Genomic DNA, 24,034 nt, shown 5'->3' with positions numbered 1-24,034 from the left:
TAAGCGTCTAGGGAGCCTATTCTGAATATTGGTACCCTTTTCCACAGGCTAGGGTAATCGAACCCAATATCTCACTCCTAATGGTAACCCAGAATGCAGGGATGCATCTTCTGCATGCATGTGGCTTCAGACTGGCTCCGTATGCTGTTCACCTGTGTGCCCCTCTGGTCCCTGCAGAGATAATTGCCGGGTGGCCCGATAAAGTTTCCTACAGCGAGGGGAGAAACAAGGCAGCTCTGCTAAGGAACCTTCGGCAGAGGATTGCAGAATACTCGCAGGAAAGCTTCCTAGAGAGTTCTATGGAGGATTCCAGAGACATCCCCATGTACATTAACAAACTTTTCTGCTGTGGCCCCACTGCGTAGATGGACAGACTCTGTTGTTAATTTCTGTTCCTTATCCCTCCTCTGCCATATAACAAAATACATCAATCTCCTGACACTGTGCAGTATCAAAGCAAAATGAACACTTACTGGAGCTCCCCTCTCCTGCATCCTGCACCCTGTATGGCAGAGCTGGATTACTGGGACTGGCTAGACCTCTCCAGAGTGGAAAAGAGGTCCTGACTTGGCAGGAAGAGCATTTCAGTGTGTACACCTCCACACCTTTGTCGACAAAATTGTGTAGTCTAGACAAGGCCTAAGCGAATGCATTATGTGTGTGCTAGAGAAGATGAGGTCAAAGAAGTGCCCCTTGCACTTGGAGCGGAAGATGGTGAGGTTTGTAATGATCTTAAGTTTCTGTGGGAATTTGTTCCACAGTCTTGGACGTGGGCTTTTCAGCGACCACAGGTAATAGAGTGGCTTTGATTTTAAGTCTCCCGTTTCACCAACACAGCATTTTCTAGCAAAATGCTGGGGAATTGCTTCAAAAGAGTCCCAGAGACTACCCCCTACTAAATAAGTAACACCACTTCCTGCAGTGCTTGAGTTTTCTTTTGAGGCCTTCCATCCAAGTAAAGACCAGGCCTGGTGCTGGTTCGCGTATAGCAGTGTTTCTCAAACTGGGGTCGCCGCTTGTGTAGGGAAAGCCCCTGGCAGGCCGGGCCAGTTTGTTTACCTGCCCCGTCCGCAGGTCCGGCCGATCGCGGCTCCCACTGGCTGTGGTTCGCTGCTCCAGGCCAATGGGAGCTGCTGGAAGCAGTCGCCAGTACGTCCCTCGGCCTGTGCCGCTTCCAGCAGCTCCCATTGGCCTGCAGCGGTGAACCGCGGCCAATGGGAGCCGCAATCGGCCGGACCTGTGGACGGGGCAGGTAAACAAACCGGCCCGGCCCGCCAGGGGCTTTCCCTACACAAGCGGCAACCCCAGTTTGAGAAACACTGGCGTATAGGGTTAAATGAGCCCATACCCTTTCCAAAGGTTTGCATGGTAAGAAAAAATGTGAATAGCACTAGAGTCCTAGTTCTAATTATGTTATTGAAGAGGTAAGATATGTACACATGGCCCCAGTTATTGTACAGAGCCTTGTAGTCTCTCTCTAGTGATTGCATTGAGGTCCCTTTGCAGTATGCCAACAATCCCATTGCACAGTATTATTTTGTCTTTTTTTAGTCTGAAAGGAATCCACTGTTGCTGAGATCCAAACTGGGGAGGGGAGGAACCCTGGATCAAAAAGCAGAGAAATCTACTACCTGAGCTAAAGTGGAATCTCTAATTGCTATTAGCAATAATAACAGCAAGACAGGAATCCCTTTTCCAGTCCTCCCCGTGCTAATAGGAAAGATTAGAAGGCCAAGAAGTCTCTTTTCGACAACTATTTGGAATTCAGTCTCAGGACTTTTAAGGCTGCACCTAGCCAACATCAAACCTATTCTTAGCAGTTTGCTCTCAAACCTGTGGTCTACATTTGCTGCATTTGTACAGCACCTATGAATCCTCCATAGTTAGGAAAGGAGTCGGCTTTCTTTCCTCAGCAGTAGTCTGTTTGCAGCATGGGATCATATTGTGCTAAGATTGCTTTTGGAATGATGATTTAGCCATCATTTATGCTTGTCTATCTCTATAATACCATTAAGAAGTTTGCATTTTAGTCAGAATATCCAATGGCTGTTAAAGGAGACTGTGTGTCCTAGTGGGTAGAACACTGGACTGGGACTCAGAATACCTGGGTTCTAGTGCTGGCTTTGCCACGGGCCTGCTGAGTGACATTGGGCAATTAGCTTCCTCTGTCTGTGCCTCAATTTAATCTGTAAAATGGGGATATCGATACTGATCTTTTAAAATTGTTTTGGGATCTATAGATGTAAAGTGATATATAAGAGCAAGGTGGTATTATAAAAATGTGATTCCACTTCCCTGAAAGGAGACCAACAAAGAGAATTAACAACATTTACTCACCATTAGCAGTATGCTCTGAATGCCTCTGTTAATTTATCTGAGGGGCATTCAGCACACAATGGAGAACATCTATTGTAATGGCCTTCTGTCACACAAGTGCCCTCCTATATGGGACTATTTACTGTTTTCTTGCCACACCTTAAAGATATAGCTGATATCAAAATGAAGGTGGTTAATGATATAGTGGAATTTGCATCTGAGGAGAGACTGTGGAGACTAGGATTATATTTATGTCAGAAAGGAGAAGAGTTAGATGAGATTTAACTGAGATTGTTAGGATTACGTTGGGTATAGTGAAAACTGATCAGTCATTCCTTTTTCTATTGTTTCCACTTTGGCTTTTTACAAGAGCATCGGAAGTCACAGTATACAATCTGCAGTGAGTCTGTAAGGCCCCTGATGTGGTCCTCCACACAGACTTGCAGTCATACGGTATGCTAGGACTTCTGTTTTTGGCAAAAGAACCTAGAGATGAGGATAGGTTTGTTTTTTGGGTATGCAATTTTTATAAATCAAAATAAATAAATAAAGAAACAAGCACCTAGGAGATCTTTGAGTGTTATCTAGATCAGTGCTTCCCAAACTGTGAGCCATGAAGGGTTCATGGGAGAGCCACGAGTGTCTGGGGGATAAAAATTAACCAATACTGACGTTTTTGGGTTCTTTCCCTAATTAAGATACTGTTAAACTAGGCTTAAAAATACCCTGCATTTTATCTGTGGGTCTGTGTTTTATGCTACTGCTGCTCCTGGCACTGGGAGCCTGGCTTTGCCCTCCACTCCAGCAAGTGGCTTTCAGCTGAGAGATTCCCTAGGGGAAGGGGGCTGAAGGAGAAAAAGGTACCTCTGTATAATGGAACAATTTTTACCAAGTGCTCAGCCTACAGGTAGCAAATGTGCGGCTGAAGAAGATGATACCGATTGGATTAAAAATCTGTTTTTTGTAATACTTTTCTCCGTTCCAAACTTAAGTATCTTGGCTCAAGAAAATATCTTAGAATTGTCAGGTGATCACGTACTGAAGACCAAATTTTCAAATCTCACAAACCAAGAGTTCTGGGTTTCTGTTAAAGGAAAGAGTATGAGGAACTCCATGATGAAGCTATGGAAGTGCTGCTTCCATTTGCGTCCAGTGATCTCTGTAAATCTGGGTTTTGAACAAGGATTTCTGTGAAAACTAAACATAGAAATTTAAACTTGGAGAAAGTGCCAGACATAAATCAGTCAGAGATTTAACCAAACGCTGTGCCACTGTGCAATTTGAAGTAGGCCCATTCTTCTCACTAAAATCATACTTCGGCTATGTCTGAACATGCCAAAAAATCCATATTTTCAAATTATAGTTTTAAACATGCAGATTAGATCAGAATATATATTAAAACAAACGATACAGTTGAATAAAATTGTAAAACTGTCCCAACTCCAGTGCTCTTGAGTCTAGGGTGCTGAGTTGGTTAAAACAAAACAAAACCCCACCCAAAAAACCCAGTATTTGGTTGTGGGGAGCCACCATGTTTTAAAATATTTGTCAGGGAGTTGCAGTACTAACAAATTTGGGAACCACAGATATAAGTAATAAACAGTGAAATTGCAGTTACAACCACATATCAGATAAGAACAAGATCTAAGTTAATGGCAGTTAACTTCCAAACAAATAAAAGTTCACACAGTGTAGTCTGCCTGGAGAATTCACCACTGCAGGAAATCAGTGAGCTGAATTTTTGTAAAAGGTCTGGATAATTTTATGACTAATTACATTTGTGGTCATGCATATTAAGATAAGGGTAATTGAATCTCATGCTGAACACAGGGGTCAGAAAGAAATCTCCCTCAATGTAAAATAATGCACAGTTGGTTGGATGTATGGGTTTTGACTCTGACTTCCTTTTAAGTTTCAGACATAGGACATAGCCATAGGTAAAGGAGAACATCAAAGCTGAAGGGCTGTTGATGCTTCAGTCTGGTATAGTATCCAGTGTTCCTATGAAAGTTGGAGGAGAAAGAATGGCCTTGTAAGACACAGGGCTGGGAAGCAGAAACTTGGGTCCTGTTCCCAGCTCTGCCATTGACTTTCTGTGTGACATTTGGCAAATTACTTAATCTTGAACCTCAGTTTCCGCATCTGTGAAATAGGCTTTAAACTTACCTATCTCTGGGGTGTTGTGAGGCTAACCTAATGTTTGTAAAGTGCAACGAGACCTTGAGACAGAAGATAATATGCACATCTGAAAGTGGAGGTAGGAGAAAGTGAGGTTATAATTACTAGTGCGGTGAATGAATGTCTTAACCTGGTTAATGGGGAGGTTCAACTAATATTAGTAAGGGTGATGGGATTTTGTTAATTCCCTCTTGCAGCCCTTGATATTACAGTCTCTGGCTCTCTTGAGCAAAGGCTGACGGTTGTTGCTAACTGTGTCTTTGTTTTGTAACAGAGACAGAGAAAGACTAGAATGAGACTAGATTCATTTCTCCTTGTGACTTGAATGAGAATTTGACCCTATGTCTCCTGGGGTGAAAGGCTAGTGCAGTGATAACCTGTTATCTAGCCTTGTGTATGCTGTGTTGCAGAGGTGATGAGTTTGGGCTTTTGGGGCAAGGTATTGGCTATAGACTGAATCTCTCGTGCCATCTAATATATTGGGTGGCATTGGTTTGGACCCTAGAGAAAGATACAAATACAGCTTCTGTCCCGGGAAAGGAGTCATGTCTATAAAGGGTTGGTTAAAAGAGAGCGCATCCAAGAGGGGAAAATAGTCATTTCAAAATGAAAGGATTGTAGAAGCAACTCAGGGTTGTGTCTAGCCAGTTCTTTGCGAAGCAAAGGCCATTGTTAATAGATAGTATTACGGCGAAAAAAACCCTTCCCTTTTAACTTTTTATAAAGATCTAAAAAGGTAAAAAATAATTTACAGTTTTCTTGGTATTTAGTTCAGGTAATTTTTTATAATTGTATAATGAGAACACATTGTCCTAATTTTCATATGCAGATTCAATTAGCATTCAGTTAATTAGCCTTTACAAATGAGGATTAACATAATTGCATAACACTAACCTCTCAATAACTATAAAGGGTAGGAAGGCTGTTTTTAATAAATTTGGAAGGCTTATATATGTTTTTTAAAATCTGAAATGGCACACACATAAATTAAGCCAAATTACACACAAAGGACAGCTATTAGGAATGATGATCAAAGGAAACAAACTATGTACATGGTTTAGAATAGTGCTGGATAGAAATTCACTCTGGTTCTCTTCCTTGCCGTATGCTGGCCTCCTAGTGTTTCCTCTATGATTATTACTGGGGAGATTGAACCATCCAGGGAGTCATTCCTTAAAAGTGAGCTCTGGCCTTATTATAATTCAAGTGTTGCTAGCTCATGTTTTGAAATATATATGATAATTTGGGTGGTAGGCACACAAAACCTATTGGATTTCAATGGGAATTGGTACCTGGTTCCCTTGGGCTCCTTTTAAAAATCCCAGCCCTACATGCTATTAGTTTCTGTTACCTGATGTAAGTGGATAGATATATGGATTTTGTGTCTTTATTTGATATGGATATTTAAATAGTGATGCTCCAGTTAAGAATATCATCATGACACAAAATACAACATATGACTGGGGGACCGAAAAGCACATGGGTTTAGTAATGGGATATGGAGCCTTTGGCTTCTAGGTTACAGGTTTGAATCCAGACTATCTTGGTGGTGACCTTTCAGTGGCCTAGGTGAGGAGACGTGGTGTCTGTCCAGTCCCTCATGAACAGGTGTTGGCATCAGATAACACTACAACTGATATTCTCAAGCCAACTTTTGAATGGGCATGAAACCCCAGAGATGTTCATTTCAGGCCAGAGTTGAGGCAATTTTATAGGGCAATGCAAGGAAGCTTGTACTGCTGTTGCTCATGCTTCATGTGTTCTGTGGTGAGGGGAATGCTGTCTCCAGTTCTGTCATTGTGATACTTTTCATAAACATGTAATAAAATAAATCTGTTCTCTGTTATTCTTAAATTAGAATGCTGCTCATTTAATGGTGCTTGAGTGACATATCATCTCCATTACCATATGGTCCAATACCCCTTGTGTTCTCATTTAAGTACCCTGGGCTACCCTATGTTCTAGAAGAAGCTTTTCCTGTAAAAATTATTTTGTTGACTAAATTCTTGAGCTGTGGGCAATGACAGACCTGTATTGCATCCCAGTGCGTGTGCTCTCATTAAAACCATTTTACCCTGCCTCTTGTGATCCCAGCAAGGATCCTAGTTAATTTCACAAGTCATATGATCTGTTGTCAAATTGCAGAGCACCAACATTTTCCACAGTGGCCACAGAAATTTTGATGCCTCCATTTTTCTGGTGATCAGCTTGAATCACCTTGACCTTTTAGAAGTGCTGAGTCCTCAGGACTCCACTTGAGGTCTATGAGAACTGCAGGTGCTCAGCACCTCAGAAGACCAGGCCCACAATGTCTTATACTTAGCATCCAAAAATTGAGAGATACAAAACTAGTGGCCATTTCTGAAAACATTGGATATAGTGACTCCATACAGAGATGCCTCTGTCCATTCTCAACCGGAGGCAGAGGCGTAGCGAGCGCCCTCCGTACCCTCTGACCGGAGGGGGCCCCGCAAGGAAGGGGGCCCCTAAAAGTGGCAAAATAAATACCGCATTCCAGTTTCTGCATTGTAAGGGGCCCCACCCGGACATATGTTCGGAGGGGGCCACCGTTCGGAGGGGGCCACGTTCTTTGTTGCTACAGCCCTGACTGGAGGGGAAGGTCTCTGCAACACCGGTCTTTTGAGAGTCTGGAGAAGTAACCCAGTGAATGCAGTGGTGGTGGGGAAATCCTGGGAGACCCTTCTCTGGGAGCGTGATAAATGAAGTTGGGGGTAGCTCCCTTCAATGGACACCCAGCCAGCCAGTTCACTGTAAAAAACTCCTTGGACCCAGGAAGGAACACTTGGGAATTCCTCCTTGTGGGGTACCCTCAAGCTCTTTCACCCCCCCCCCCTCCAGGGAAGAGCTGAGAAAGAAAACAAAGGAAATTAACTGTGCTACCAGCTAATCAAACAACATGCCCAAACCTCTTAGGACATCAAAAATCCAATCCTGTTCTTAAAAAAGGTAAATTTTATTAAAAACAAAAAGGAAAAAAATACATCTGGAACTTAGGCTTTTGCTAGATTTTAAAAGAGCAATTCCAAAAATTAAGCAACCAAACTAGCTTTCTTGGGGCTTCAGCTTAAAGGTTACAAGCAAACAAAAGCATTAGGGGTTAGCACAGAGGAGATCCACAAGCCAAAAAAAGAAATAAAGCTGACTGTGTCTAAATAAACATTCCCTATCCAAATAATTTCTTCTAGGTATGGAAGATACTTTTTCATACCTGGTTCAAACCTTACACAGCATTCCTGCTTATAGCATTGCTGCTCTGTGTCAGAATCCTTGTGGGCCCCCACCTTCTGTACTCAAAGTGACAAAGTGGGGATTCAGCCTTGACAGGGAGAATCCACTTTTAAAAATGGAGACTTGAATCCCCATTGTCCTTTCTGATTTCCCTGATATATGTGCTGCAGAGTCTGAAATCTTAACATGAAATCGCTTAAGGTAGTTTCTAGTGGCCAAATTCTGCTCTCCCTGACACAGCTGTAATTCTCATTTCCTTCAGCAGGAGTTCTACCTGTGTGTGTCTGAGAGCAGAATTTGGCCCTATGAGTTGTTTTGTACACAGATACATTTGATAACTTACAATCAGTCAAAGAAAGGAGAGAATGCAAACATCCTGTGGGGAAGCTGGCACAAACCTTGTAAAGAAAAAGCTTTCTGGGTTTCAGGCAGTTAAACCACTTCAGCTGCTGTTTCCATGGTGTACCAGTTGCTGGCTAAATATGCCTTCCTCAGGAAAGGAATCCTTCAGCTTGCATGCATGTGTTATCTCTTTGATAATGGCCCATCAGTAGGATGGCAGCTAATTGTGAGGGCCAAGTGCAATTTAAAAACCTTTTCCTGAGGTAGTATTTGTGATCAGTCACATTCTGTAGCCTTTCAGAAAACGAGAAAGGAGAAGTGATTTTTCTAACTTGGAACAGCATAGCTGCCCACTTTTTTACAATTAGATATTGTGACACATTATTTAAAGTGGTAACTTCAAGGTCAACACTCATGCACTTAGGTATCATTAAAAATGGCATAGTCTATGCTACATTTTCCTTCTGATTCCTGAAAAACTATAGTATTTCACTTCCTCCACTCTATCACCCCCCATTGTTCTAAAGCTATAGCAGTAGGTAATGCACTGAGTACATGACTAGGAGGTAGAGCTCCTAAATTCTAATCTTAGCTCTGCCACTGATACAGTGTGTGGCATTTGGCAAGTCAATTAAAGCTCCCTGCCTCAGTTTCTTTGTAAAACAGCTGCTCAATGGTTTGTAGTTGCTCAATCATGGTATATGTGGAGACTATTATTGCAGTTACAATCCTGGGCAGCCCTACAATAATACCTCATAGGGCCAAATTCACGTCAACGGGTGCAAAGAAATTGCAAATGCACCTCCCTTCACCTGCAAGGCTTGCTGCGCTTCAGGCAGGATTCACTTTAAGGGGAAGGACAAGGTGGTATTTCCACCACACCCCTTTGTTGGGAGTTATGCCAGGGGACATAAGCTTTAGTGTTTATTGGAGCCCTGCCAGTGAAGACTGAATCAGTGCTAGTTGACAGGGTAATAGAGCTCTTTCTGTCAGAAAGACTTTCCTATCTCTTCCATTGTTCTACGTAGTGTAGTTGTAGCTGTGTTGGTCCCTTGTTAGAGAGACAAGGTGAGTGAGGTAATAAAATTGAGCATATCACCGGCCACCAACAGTACCAGGAGTCGTGAGCCAGAGTGACATCGCTCTCCCACTACGAGAAAGGGACCAAGTGACCTTCTCCGTTGGATCATATGAACTAGAACCATAAACTCCCTGAACATTAAATCTTACCAAATGAGGGTCAATCCATCCTCATCGTCATATCCACTCATTATACTCTACACCCGAACATAGCCACCCTATGAACTTCATACCCTCATATCTCAATGCCTGTACTTTGACCCATCAACCTTTTACCCCCAATCGGGGATATTAAAGATTATGTATTCCTTATGCCACCTGATCTTAAACCAAACTTTGCACCCTCGATAATCTGTACGTTATTCCCTGATAACCAGAAACTTCTATGCTCAAACTCTGTTCACATTTTTTTTTTAACATCATCTTAATAAAATCTGTTCTTTTATTGGACCAACTTCTGCTGGTGATGAGACAAGCTTTCAAGCCACTCTACCTTGAATGGTCTCTTACAATATGTGCTAAGTACTTAAGCTAAACAACCTGTTTCACTTTGCATTTTGCTGTAAGGCTGGAAATTCTTTCCCCAGACCTGTAGAAGAGCTCTGTGTGGCTCGAAAGCTTGTCTCTCTCACCAACAGAAGTTGGTCCAATAAAAGATATTACCTCCCTCATCTCATGTCTCAGAAAGATTTTCCTGACATCCAGCCTAAATTGTCCCTTTTAAAATTTCATCTCCTCTCATCATTATGTTTTCTAAAATCTAAAGTCATTATGCTCGCTGATATTTTTACTCTGTTTCTGTTATATAATTAGAACACAAATAAACACACGATTGCCAAATTGGTGGTAACTCAGTTCCATGGAACAAATCACATGTTAAAAACCCAGCGATTAAAAAAAATAAAAAGTTCAACAGTGGATTCACTTTAAGAATTCGAAAAACCCTATACAACCCCCTATTAGAAAAGAATTGTATTTAATTTTATCTATAGTAGAAAAAAATATTTAATTTGCTCTATTAAATGGGAGATCCCTTGCCAACTGCCAGATTTTTTTGAATTATTTCAGTGCAAAAAATCAACAACAACAAAAGCACAGATACTGCATTACAATGTGTTTCATACATTTATGTTGACTATGGTTTAATTTTAATTATTTATGATATTTCATACTGTTCTAGCCAATATTCCATAGTATGTTGTAAAATAGCAAAGTCTTCATCTGAGACCTCAATGCACCATTTTGCTAGTGAATCTTGGCTGAGAATGGACATAGCCCATGAATTATAGAAATGCAGATCAGCAAGGTCATACTGCAGTTACTTTCCCTATCTAAGTGAAAATACAATACCGTATGATTTTCTGAATACTGTAGTTTTGTCTTAATCATGGGAGGGATGTTTGTTTATTCACATGTGGGGAAGCACTTTATATACCTCCCCTCCTGCTACTCAAATTGTATTTATGTAGCATGGTAACAATTTAGAATAGTGACAAATTTCTTTATCTAAATGGATACCAATTTCCCTCAATTATGAGAGTGAAACACAAAAAGTAAAAATTCAAAATAAGTCTGTTAAAATAAAGCTGTTTAATTTTTCTGTTTATCCCCAGTGACTACTTAGCATTAAACTCAAACCAAGCAGGGATTTTTTATTTGTGAGATAATGTTTTATTGGTGGGTTGTTGTTGATTTTTACTTTTTTTTTTCATGCTTCCTTTATTTCTCTTGTGTGCAATGAATAAGTCATATTCCTACTCTCTATTAGTTTCTCCATTTTCCGCATTTCCAACCACAAACATACAAAGATTATGAGTCAGGCCCCAAAATCGTAAGATTGGCTTAAAATTTTTTAAAAAAATTTTCTTTGGTCTTGTATTTGCATTTTGAGCTTTTAGAGCTCACATTTTCAAGTGTCTTTCTGCAACCTGGAGAACCAGAAAGTTGTGGTGGTGGTGTTTTTTCTTAAATGAAAGCTGAGGTTCTCATATAGTAACATTACTCCAGGAGCTGGGATTTAAGAAAAACACCAGATATCACGAGTGTTGGTAACCCTGCATTCTAGGATCTCAAATGTCCTGGTAATGCCATATAGAGTTGATGATAATACTGTGGTAACTCTCCTTCTCTTTACTCAGGGCTTTTGGGAAAACCATACAAAACTGATCACGGAGTATGGACCTGTTTGTGGGTAAGCCAGCAATACTTTTCCTTTACTCTGTTTGTTTCCTTGTTGGTTTGCAACTTAGGGTATGTCTACACTACCCACCGGATCGGCGGGCAGCGATTGATCCAGCAGGGATCGATTTATTGCGTCTAGTCTACACGCGATAAATTGACCCCCGAGCCCTCTCCCGTCGACTCCTGTCCTCCACCGCGGTGAGTAGGTCTAAGTACGTCGACTTCAGCTACGTTACTCATGTAGCTGAAGTTGCGTAACTTAGATCAATTCCCCTCCCCCCAGTGTAGACCAGGACTCAGTGACAGTGAACTAATGCCACTTTGCTCCTGAATAAAAGCATCCAGATGGAGGTTAACACACTGATGTGCATCGACTTCACACCTTTAGTTGATTCACCTTCCCTTTCTTGAGTGTCTCCATATAAACAAGTCCTAACATTGAACATACAGACAATTCTGCCTAGAACTCAGTCTTTCTCAGGCCTTTACAAAGCTACCAACCTGGTAAAATAAGGGTATTGGTAGCAGCAGCACAAAAGAAAATATATCTCTTCTCTCATGTGAACATTGAACTGATGAGGGGAGGAAGTGCCCGTAAAGTTGCTTCGGTTTACGTGCCCGTCACCTATGTGATTTTGAGTTTTCACCGTGAGACAAGGAAATGTCCACCAAAATTTAATTTAATTTAAGAAAAAAATCACGTTTGCAAAATACTGTGAATTTGAGCTAAAATCTCTCACTCCATATCTGTACAAAACTATCCATTTTTAAAATATCATGAAGTAAAAAGTAAAAATTGCACACCTCTTTCCCCTGTCCTCCAGCAGTAGTTAACCTCTCACTAGTGCTGAGGAGGGACTACACCTCAGGAACAGTACACAGGGACTTCCCTAAAGTCAATAATTTCACTTGTCTTTGAATCCCACGTTGGTAGCACAAGTTTTGCATTGTTATTATAGTCCTAGAACTGCACTTTGCCTTCCATTCGTTTCTATCCTAAGTGGAAATAATGACTTCCAGGTTCTCTCTATCCTTGGTATTTCCAATGTGCTTATTACTTTGATATATAAATACTGACCAATAATTACAAAAAAAGCATGGACTCAATAGAGACACTGGTTTTGTGTCTCATTACAACAATCTGTAAATCACTAATTCCCTTTTGTCCTATGACTGCCGAAGTCTCAATTGCCCACTTCATTTTGAATGGTATCTTGCAACATGTTTTAACTTCTTATGCTTAACAATCTGTTCCACCTTGTATGTAGCTGTGATGCTCTGATTACCTCTCCCAGACCTGATGAAGAACTCTGTGGAGATTGAATCTTGTCTCTCTCACCAGCAGATATTTGTCCAATAAAAGATATTACCTCACCCGCCTTGTCTCCCTCATATCCCGGAACCAATGTGGCTATAACAACACTGCAAACAAAGAAAGCATAAATAGTCCTGAAAGGTTTTTTTCTTCCCTGTTCCACAGAAGTTCAGAATGTGTATGTGTGTGTGTATGTGTGTAGATTATAAATATGATTTGGATGTTATTCCTACAGAAAGGCTTTATCAAAAAGGAGTGTTTTATAATTAATCTGAAGACAGGCAAGTTGAGGTTCAGACCTAATGGAAGTCTCACTGCTAAAAAAAATACTCCACTCCCTATTTCTGACAATCTAAACCAGGGTCTTTGCAACTGTGTCATCCCACAACTATGTCTGCAGATAGCAGAGGATGAGGTGGTCTGCAAGATCATAGAACCATAGAATATTAGAGTTGGAAGAGACCTCAGGAGGTCTAGTACAACCCCCTGCTCAAAGCAGGACCAACACCAACTAAATCATTCCAGCCAGGGCTTTGTCAAGCTGGGCCTTAAAAACCTCTAAGGATGGAGTTTCCACCACCTCCCTAGGTAACCCATTCCAGTGCTTCACCACCCTCCTAGTGAAATAGTGTTTCCTAATATCCAACCTAGACCTCCCCCACTGCAACTTGAGACCATTGCTCCTTGTTCTGTCATCTGCCACCACTGAGAACAGCCTAGCTCCATCCTCTTTGGAACCCCCCTTCAGGTAGTTGAAGGCTGCTATCAAATCCCCCCTTACTCTTCTCTTCTGTAGACTAAATAAGCCCAGTTCCCTCAGCCTCTCCTCATAAGTCATGTGCCCCAGCCCCCTGATCATTTTCATTGCCCTTCGCTGGACTCTCTCCAATTTGTCCACATTCTTTCTGTAGTGGGGGCCCAAAACTGGACCCAATAGTCCAGATGTGGCCTCACCAGTGCCAAATAGAGGGGAATAATCACTTCCCTCAATCTGCTGGCAGTGCTCCTACTAATGCAGCCCAATATGCCATTAGCCTTCTTGGCAACAAAGGCACACTGTTGACTCATATCCAGCTTCTTGTCCACTGTAATCCCCAGGTCCTCTTCTGCAGAACTGCTGCTTAGCCAGTCGGTCCCCAGCATGTAGCAGTGCATGGGATTCTTCCGTCCTAAGTGCAGGACTCTGCACTTATCCTTGTTGAACCTCATCACATTTCTTTTGGCCCAATTCTCTAATTTGTCTAGGTCACCCTGGACCTATCCCTACCCTCCAGCATATCTAACTCTCCCCCCAGCTTAGTGTAATCTGTGAACTTGCTGAGGGTGCAATCCATCCCATCGTCCAGATCATTAATAAAGATGTTGAACAAAACCGGCCCCAAGACCGACCCCTGGGGCACTCCGCTTGATACCGGCTGCCAACTAGACATCGAGCAGTTGATCACTACCCGTTGAGCCCGACAGTCTAGCAAGCTTTCTATCCACCTTATAGTCCATTCATCCAATCCATACTTTTTAACTTGCTGGCAAGAATACTGTGGGAGACCTTATCAAAAGCTTTGCTAAAGTCAAGATATATCACGTCCACTGCTTTCCTCATATCCACAAAGCCAGTTATCTCATCATAGAAGACAATCAGGTTGGTCAGGCATGACTTGCCCTTGGTGAATCCATGTTGACTGTTCCTGATCATCTTCCTCTCCTCCAAGTGCTTCAAAATGGTTTCCTTGAGGACCTGCTCCATGATTTTTCCAGGGACTGAGGTGAGGCTGACGGTCTGTAGTTCCCCAGGTTCTCCTTCTTCCCTTTTTTGAAGATGGGCACCATATTTGCCTTTTTCCAATAGTCTGGGACCTCCCCCAATCGCCATGAGTTTTCAAAGATAATGGCCAATGGCTCTGCAATCACATCAGCCAATTCCCTCAGCACCCTTGGATGCATTAGATCTGGACCCATGGACTTGTGCATGTCCAGCTCTTCTAAATAGTCCTTAACCTGTTCTTTCACCACTGAGGGCTGCTCACCTCCTCCCCATACTATGTTTCCCAGGATAGCAGTGTGGGAGCTGACCTTTTCTGTGAAGACCGAGGCCAAAAAAGCATTGAGTACTTCGGCTTTTTCCACATCATCTGTGACTAGGTTGCCTCCCCCATTCATTAAGGGTCCCACACTTTCCCTGACCTTTTTCTTGTTGCTAACATACCTGTAGAAACCCTTCTTGTTACCCTTCACATCCCTTGCTAGCTGCAACTCCACTTGTGTTTTGGCCTTCTTGATTATACCCCTGCATGCTCGAGCAATATTTTTATACTCCTCCCTAGTCATCTGTCCACGTTTCCACTTCTTGTAAGCTTCCTTTTTGTGTTTAAGCTCACCAAAGATTTCACTGTTAAGCCAAGCTGGTCGCCTGCCATATTTGCTATTCTTTCTGCACATCGGGATGGTTTGTTCCTGTGCCCTCAATAAGGCTTCTTTAAAATACAGCCAGGTCTCCTGGACTCCTTGCCCCCTCATATTAGCCTCCCAAGGGATCCTACTCATCAGTTCCATAATGGAGTCAAAGTCTGCTTTTCTGAAGTCCAGGGTCTGTATTTTGCTACTCTCCTTTCTTCCTTTTGTGAGGATCCTGAACTCAACCATCTCATGGTCACTGCTGCCCAGGTTGTCACCCACTTCTACTTCCCCTACCAATATAAGATAGTCCATAGGGCTTTGTAGACTAGGCCAGGACTTAAAACTCAAGTTCTGAATTGGATGGGAGGAGAATGCAATTCGCAGAGCAGTGGTTGCCTTTGTTGTCTGAGGTATTTGCTGTACCAATTGCATCCTTTTTGTAGCAGTCACATTCACCCCTAGGGAAAGTGTCTTGCAGAGATAAAACCAAGAGGAATGATATCATGGCTGTCAGTAGCTAGATCCTCGTCTGAGAGGAAATGATATAGTGTCCTGGCCAGTCAGAAATAGAAAAAGATGTTCATTACCACTGTGGCAATTTGCATTTGTTTGCAGTAGTAATGGACTGAGCATGATTCTGAGGCTTCATATTATTCCAAAGATCTGTAGTCTTATGCCCTTAAACAATGGTGATGATAGAGCACTGGCATTAGTTCCTCAGTATGTTTTCCCTATTCTTATTAGTATCACATCTGTTTTTAATACGTTGATCTAGAGCTCTCTGCTTTTCACTCACCGGCTTACCCGTTCCTTCAGGCATTGGTGATGGCAGAACAGTGTCAGTAGAAAAATGAACTGGTGGCACATGAATCACACTCTCCCTGAGTGGTCTCTTGTAGATGTTGGAGGATGAGAGAAAGCACTAAGCCTTGTTAGACTGCACATAAGATGATACGTAGGTATATATCCTGTCTCTCTGGGGTCTGGCTGATAGGAATGAGTGGATCCAGCACACTGCTGCCCTGTTTAATCCTGCAAAGTCTTGTATGTGTGTCTTCAGCTCTGTCTGACTAACGGTGCTGAAGGCTGCAGAGACATCTAGCACTAGCAGCACAGAGGTTTCTTTCCTATCTGTGATGGTTCTCAGGATATCCAGGACTGAGTGTCACCTTGTTACCACCTCCACCCCATCTCCAGCATGAAGGAGTCTTGCTTGTGCTTAACTGGGTATCAGCTCCCTGACACCACCAGCCAATTAGCCACCTAAGCACTCTTTTCTGGGCTATGCCAGCCCTTACTTTGCCTTGCAGGTTAACAATAAGTACACCCAAGTCCCTGAGTTCCTTTGAAGCATTCCCCTGTAGTGTTCAGCCCCTTATCCACTGAATACTCACAGAAATACCTGGTCGGCTGTCCCCAAAGGAAGAATGTACACACCAGCTTCAATGACTGAAATCAGGATCAGCACCTTGCTTAGTATCACAGCACTGAGATACATTTATAGTGCAAACCAGAATACGTTTATTAACAAAGATTCAAGAGTCAAGTGATAATGAGTGAGCATATTGGAAACAAATGGTTACATATCAAACAAAACCATAAAACACTTTCTAGACACTACATTTAACTAACAGGTTAATCTCCTCACTAAAGAAGTTTATCTTACCTCCATAGTCTTCTGCAGCATTTCAACCAAGGTTGGCTAAGATCCTGTTTTCATGAATGTAAATGCACTGTCCATTTACTTCATGGATGTAGAATAAGGCAGTGTTTTCTTTGCCTTCTGCTTATAGCCTCAAAATTCATTCTCTGTAGCCAGTCAGCATAACCATCCGTGGTTTGTTTTTCCTGTGTGCAGCTGTCTTGTTGACTTCACATCTCTTTGATAACTTCAAATGTAAATGGTATCCATTAGGTTAGCTCACAATGTTTACTTAACATCCCAACAGAAAGACAGGTGAACAAACACCTCTTGTGTGACAGAAGACCTGTTTCTCCATCTAAGAACATATTTTCTGTGTGTGTGTGTGTGTGTGTGTGTTTGTGTGTGTGTGTGTATATATTTATTTATTTATTTATTTATTTTACATAGTATCTGTACATACATTTGACAACAATATTAAGGACCAGTGTGGCCCGGCTTTCACTTAAGATTTCACATGACATTCAACAAAGACAAATGTAAGGTGCAACACTTAGGGAAGAAAAACGAAATGCATAAATATAGAATGTGGGATAACTCTCAGGAAGAACTTCCTAACTGTAAGAACAGTAGGACAGTGGAATAGACCTCCTAGGAAGGTTGTGGAAGCTCCTTCGCTGGAGGTTTTCAAAAGGAGGCTGGATACCCATCTGTCTTGGATGGTTTAGACACAACAAATCCTGCATCTTGGCAGGGGGTTAGACTAGATGACCCTTGTGGTCCCTTCTAAACCTGTGATTGTATGATTCTTTGGTGAATCGGAATGCACATTCCAGAATCAGGACATTCCTGAGACTCCCTTGCCAGTTGTCATTAAGGGGTTCTTGGTCACACTGTACAAGGCCAGGAGAAGGTTGTTCAATAGCAGGAAAGTTTCTGGGCTGTGTCCTAGAGAGAAACCTGATTTGTCAGGGATCCAGGAGTTTGGCAGAGAATAAATGCTACCCTTGAAATCTCCCAGGAAAAGGAATTTGCAGGACACTGTTACCAGGCTTGATGTAAGCTCAATTAGTGGTTCTAGGAAAATGTTTGGGCCCCTGGTGGCTGCCTTTGTGTGTGTGTATGTGTGTGTGTATCATGTATTATTATGATCTACCCAATGCATGAAACTCCTTCCTCATCCCTGCAGATTCTTCTATTTGAGACTTACAGTTCTTGTGAATACAGGTAACAAATATGTGGAAGCTGTGCATGTATGACCAGAATCAAGGCATTTGACCTGATGGCCTTGGAGAAGATCTGGCATTTTGCTCTTTTCAGATTGAAAACAGCTTCCCAATAAGCATGAAGAGCAATGATCTATATTTTCACAGTGGTGAAGTGTGCTGAATACAGATCTTTGGAACGGAAGCCTTTATTCTCCCCTGCCCCCCTCCTAAGGTCACTTGAATAGTCTGAATGATACCATCACAACTGTTTTCTTTCGTGTGTGAATTGGTTTCCTTGACAACAGGATGTCAAATCAACTTTTCAGCTTTAATCAAGTCAAAACAATATATCCCTTCCATTCCAAACAGCCTCAAGTCGTAGGGAATTGTTTCAAGCAAGGTTTTCTAGGTCACAATACCACATATATATATATATATATGCTCCTGTGTGCAGAACCAAAGGAGAGGTGATGTCATTGTTCCTTTACAGAGAGAGACAATGCAAATAACCTCCAGTGGTGAATGTGTGTTGTGAAATTCCCAGGGCTGGCCTTACCATGAGGCGAACTGAGGCGGCCGCCTCAGGTGCCAGACTGAGGGGGCACCACTAGGACCCAGAGTGTAGAAAACTGTGTCTGCTGCTGGTGCATATGTATTCTCTCTGCTCTAGATGCACAGAGATGGTGGAATGCTGTGCTGGAGGAAGGAGGGCACAAGAGACATAACAGGCAGGCAGAAGAAAAGGTGCGAGGGAATAACAGAAAGCAGCAGGAGCTGCAGGGAGAGAGAGGAGGAGGAGCCTCTTATGTACCTCTCTAGCACCCCCAGGAGCCTGGACTGATTAACACCAGCTTCTCAGGGAGCTTCCTGTTTCCTGCTGCTTCCCTGAACCCATTTGAGGAGAACAGGCAGTCAACTGAAGTAGTAGGAACCAGTTAGGCCCTTAAGACGCTGATATTTTCCCTCACCCAGGCTCTGCTACCAGTCTGCTTATTTGTCCCCTTCAACTGAGTGTTGAGAGCCACTATAGCTGGCACAGAACAGCAGTCATGAGTGAAAAAAGAAAACGCACCTCTGGGACAGCATTCAGAAAAAGAATGAAAGCAAAGGAAGCTTTTCTATCTAAGCAGGAAGGAGCTCTCCTGAGATACATAGACACAACTTTTCATGGTGAGCCTTCCGGCCCCAGTGAGGATGTGAGTGGTGAGGAGATGCCTGATCTTCCAGTTAGTCAGAGTACAGGTGACCTGGCAGCTACTGCAGCATCCATATCTCCATCTCAAATGGATGTAACCATGCACATTCCTGAAGAAAAGTGTAGATCAGAGAAGAGTGTGGTGGAGGCGCAAGAAACAGCTGCTGCTGAGTTTAGTTCCTTAAGTCTAGATGATCCAGGACTGTGGACCCACTTGAGCAGTAGCCTGAGCGACTTCCTTGTACTGCATGGGCCACAGCAAGTGAAAAACTTCATGTTCCCCAAAGACAATGAAAATAGAAGTTTCCATCCAACACATTATTGGCATGAAATCCCCAATGATGACAAAGTGCGAGACCATGGCTTATGTACTCAAAAACCCAGAATGCTGCATACTGTTTTTGTTGCAAACTCTTCCAGTTTAATGTTCCAGCCACATTGGGTTCTACAGGAACAAAGGACTGGAAAAATCTGGCTAGAAATCTGGCATGCCATGAGAAGGCAGCAAATCACCAGAGAGCATTCCATAGGTGGAAAGAGCTTGAGATGAGACTAAGGTTAAAGGCCACTGTAGATGATCAGAATCAAGAGAAGATTGCATCAGAGTCTCTTTACTGACAAAATGTCTGAAAAGGCTCATTGCCATTGTGAGAAAGCTTGCTACCCAAAACCTAGCACTGTGTGGCACTTCAGATCACCTGTTTGTGCCAAACAATGGAAACTTCCTTAAAATTCGGGAGCGGATGGCTGAGTTTGATGCTGTACTCCAGGAGCATCAAAGAAGAGTCACCACCCAAGAAATGTACACACACCACTACCTTGGAAAAACAATTCAAAATGAGATCATACAGTTACTGGCAACAAAAGTCAAACAGAAGATTGTGGCAGATCTGAAGTCAGCAAGATATTACTCTGTTATTCTGGACTGCACAACTGACATCAGCCATACGGAACAAATGACTTTAATGGTGCGTTTTGTAACAACAGAACCTAGTGAAAATGTCCCTGCAATGGTGACTGTCAGAGAGCATTTTCTAGAATTTATTGACATTGATGATACTACAGGAGCTGGTATGACAAATGTGCTTCTTAAAAAGTTGGAAGGTACGGGAATTGTGATAGCTGACATGAGAGGTCAGGGCTACGATAATGGTGCCAACATGAGAGGAAAGAATAGAGGAGTGCAGACATGGATCCGAGAGTTAAACCCTCGAGCTTTTTTTGTCCCATGCAGTTCTCATTCATTGAATTTGGTGGTCAGTGATGCAGCATCAGCTTTTAGTGAGGCTGCTGAATTTTTAAATGTAATTCAAAGCATCTATGTATTTTTCTCTGCATCAGCTCATTGATGGCACATTTTGAAGCAACATCTGGGAACATCCTCTTTGACACTGAAACCACTGAGTGCCACACGATGGGAAAGTCGAGTGGAGGCAATAAAGCCTATCAAACACCAAATTGGGAAGATAGATGATGCCATAGTTGCCATTATGGAGGATAATGCTATGACAGGAACTGTTCATGGGAGAACAGTGGCAGAGGGAAATGAAATCACCAGAAATACATAACTTCAAATTTCTGTGTGGCTTAGGGTTGTGGCATGACATACTGTTTGAAATAAATGTTGTAAGCAAGAGACTCCGAGGTGTTGACCTTGATATATGTGGAGCAATGGAACAACTGGAGAAAGCAAAGTCATACCTACAGTCTTACCGGTCAGATGAGGGATTTCAAAACGTTCTGAAGAGTGCACAGAAGTTGGCAGAGGAACTTCACACTGAAGCTATTTTCCCACCCATTCAAGAATACAAGAGTCACTGAAGAAGAAGACATTTTGATTACGAGGCACAGGATAATCCTATAAGAGACCCCAAACAACAATTCAAAGTTGAATTCTTTAACCAGGTGCTAGATTGTGCAATATAGTCAGTTGAAGAACGTTTCATGCAGCTCAAGGAACACAGCAGTATATTTGGGATGTTGTATGATATTCCAAAACTCCTCACTATACCTGAAGAAGACCTACACCAGCAATGCAGGGCACTAGAGACAGTGTTGACACATGATGACATGCGCGATATTGATGCGAGTGATTTAGGTGATGAACTGAAAGCCCTTTCAAGATACATTTCAGCAGGATCAACTCCAAAGGCTGTTCTGGAATATATGTGCACAAATAAGATGACCACCCTCTTTCCAAATGCTTTTGTTGCTCTGCGCATACTTCTAACACTTCCTGTAACAGTTGCCAGTGGAGAACGCAGCTTCTCCAAGCTGAAGTTAATAAAAACACATCTACGCTCCACAATGACACAGGAGAGGCTGGTCAGCCTTGCAACCATCTCAGTAGAGCATGAGCTGGCCCAGACTGTGGACCTTCAGGAAGCAGTTTAAATCTTTGCAACCAAGAAGACACGGAAAGCACCACTTTGATTATTCAAACAGATAAAAATGCCAGTGTTTACTATGCAGACAAAAAAAGTTACATTTGCTGTTCAGGCGTTTGAAAGTTAAGTGTTACTTAAAATTTTTGAACAAGGCATTTTAAGTTGTTAGTTCTCCTTTATTGGGGTAGGTAGCAGAGCAGTACCATGAGAGGAGTAGAACAGGAAGAAGGCAGAATTGAGACCTTTCAAAGTTTTGGCTCCAGTGAGGGGGCATGGGGGCGTCATTTGAGCTCCCCACCTCAGGTGCCAAAATGTTGTGGGCTGGTCCTAGAAGCTCCTGTCTATTTTCATACAGGGAGGTTCCAGAATGGGCACCAAAGGGAAAACAAACTACTCTTGGATTCAGTACACAAGGAGAGATGCAATGTTCTAGTTCCATTGAAATGAATGGATTCATGCTACCCACTTCAGTTTGAAGAGCTAGAATCACCAAATAAAGTGGCTGTTCATGTGTGTATGATTCAGTTTTATCCTGAAATACCACCTACAAAGATGCTTATAATAAATGTGCTGATTTTTCATGCAAAAACAATGACAAAAATTCTATTTCGAAAAAAACATTATTTATGTTGTTGTTCCCCTTCTTCTTACTAGCAAAATAGGATCTTGGTTTCTGTGGGATTTATTGTGTTCTGTAGCTTATTCCTTAGATTAACCCCCAGTTTCTAAGTCCTCTACTTATTTCCCTTGCATCCAATTGTCCCATTTCAATTCAAAGATATGACTTCTGGTGGGAAAGAGGTGGCACGAAACAAAGAGCCTTAGTGGATGAAGAGAAGTATGGGAAAAATATTATACAGAATCAGAAATGTGTCTAGTACAGTGGTTTTCAAACTTTTTTAGCTGAGCCCCCCCCCCCCTCCCTTTGATTTTACAATTTTTGGTTGCACCTCCTCCCCTCCCCCAAATCCAGACAAAAAGAGGTGAGTCGGGGTGGAGGTGGCGCTCCCTTTCAGAGTTCCACCATGGGCGGCTGAGGTCTGAGCCACCTGGCATCGCCGCTTACCCCCCGAATGCTCCTCCTCGCCCCCTCCCCTGGGGGGGTGCACCCCACTGTTTGAAAACCTCCGGTCTAGTAGAATGTTACCAGGTCTTTAGAGGCTATGACTTAATCCTATTTTACACATGCACTCCATGTGCATTTGATTGGCCATCATGGTTGCGTCATCATTATTTATGTGGCACCATAGGTGCACATTGGTGGTGCACAGTAGGAGAGCTGGGTCAAAATAAGTAATAGATTTCCTGTCCTGAAGAACATAGCATGGAAAAGTACAGAAAAATACAGTACAATATTAGAATGACAGGTGGTAGATACAACTGGAATGAGTCACCTACTAGGACTTGAGCCTCCAGTAAACTCCATGTGGGCACAAGGGTCCAGTCAGAATGAAGGACTTACCATGAAGGTTGTAAAGCATTTTTGCAGCAGAATGCACTGTAATTCATGGTTGCAGTGTTCTTTCTTGATACGCCTCGAGCATGGAACAGCTCCCAATTAGTGTAGGCCAACCCCAATTCCTTCTCCTCCGTCAATACAATCCTGAACACCTACCTGCTTTGTGAACCCTAGCAACTACACATCCTTCTTTGCTCACACCCTTGTGTGCCATGACATTGTGAGCTCTTTGGGGCAAGGCTTTTGTTCTTTATTTAGCACATGTTAGCTGTTTTTTAGGCTCCTGCTGAACACTTCTGGCTCTGTATAAATAATCAAGAGCTTCAGCACCAATGATGTGATGTGCAACACAAAGTTGTTCATAATTCCGTTTTGTTGTTTGTTATAAACTTATTATGAGCAAGTTATCCATCTTCAGCAAAGCACCTGCAGCAAACTCTGCTGAGCCTAGGACATAAGCCTTTTGGTGCCAGCACAGTACTACAAAATGAGTTCCCAGGGTATGGAACAAAGCTAGGGGTATCTGCATTGATACTTGAAGCAACTGGGTCATATCTTTGATGTGTACTGATCTACATTTTCTTATAAAACATAATTATTTTATAATTAGTAACTTATACAAATTTTAATGACATGTCCTGGAAGTAAAACAACAGGCTGGATGTTCTTAAGGAATTTATAGAACTACATGACATCTGATCTGTCTAAAAAAGACATTATTCATATCTTGTCATTTAGGGGGCTGGATGGCTCAAAGAATTAGCAGTAGAATATGGAGTCAGTCGGTAAGCTGAAATGTAGCTAAGGCTGCATATGATTGTAATTTATACAGCCAGCTAACAGCTTTTGAGCAGTCTAAGCAGAATGAATTAATGCTTTCTTAGTGGCTGTCCACACCAAACATGCCATTACAAATGGCACTAGTTGGCTTTGTTAGCCATTTTTGTAGGTAGACCAAGGATCAAATTGTTGTAGACACTGAACTCTCATTCCAACTCGTGGTCCCTTTGCATCAGGGATGAGGTATGCTGGTGACTTATTGTGAGGAAGGCTTGTGTGGCTACTGCTTATGCTATACCTATTCTGTG

At 42.4% G+C, this 24,034-nt stretch overlaps 1 protein-coding gene across 1 annotated transcript in view; it reads left to right on the top strand.

Moving 5' to 3' along the window:
* TBXAS1 (thromboxane A synthase 1) overlaps positions 1-24,034 on the top strand; it is a 328,018-nt gene that overhangs the window by 100,753 nt on the left and 203,231 nt on the right. Inside the window, exon 3 of the mRNA XM_065407299.1 lies at positions 11,304-11,356. Coding sequence (XP_065263371.1) covers positions 11,304-11,356 — 53 coding nt within the window. The remainder of the gene's footprint in view (positions 1-11,303; positions 11,357-24,034) is intronic.

The sequence above is a fragment of the Emys orbicularis genome, chromosome 1, assembly GCF_028017835.1.
Source record: "Emys orbicularis isolate rEmyOrb1 chromosome 1, rEmyOrb1.hap1, whole genome shotgun sequence".
NCBI lineage: Eukaryota > Metazoa > Chordata > Testudines > Emydidae > Emys > Emys orbicularis.
The sequence above is the reverse complement of the archived record's forward strand: the minus strand, read 5'-3'. Positions and strand labels throughout refer to the sequence as shown.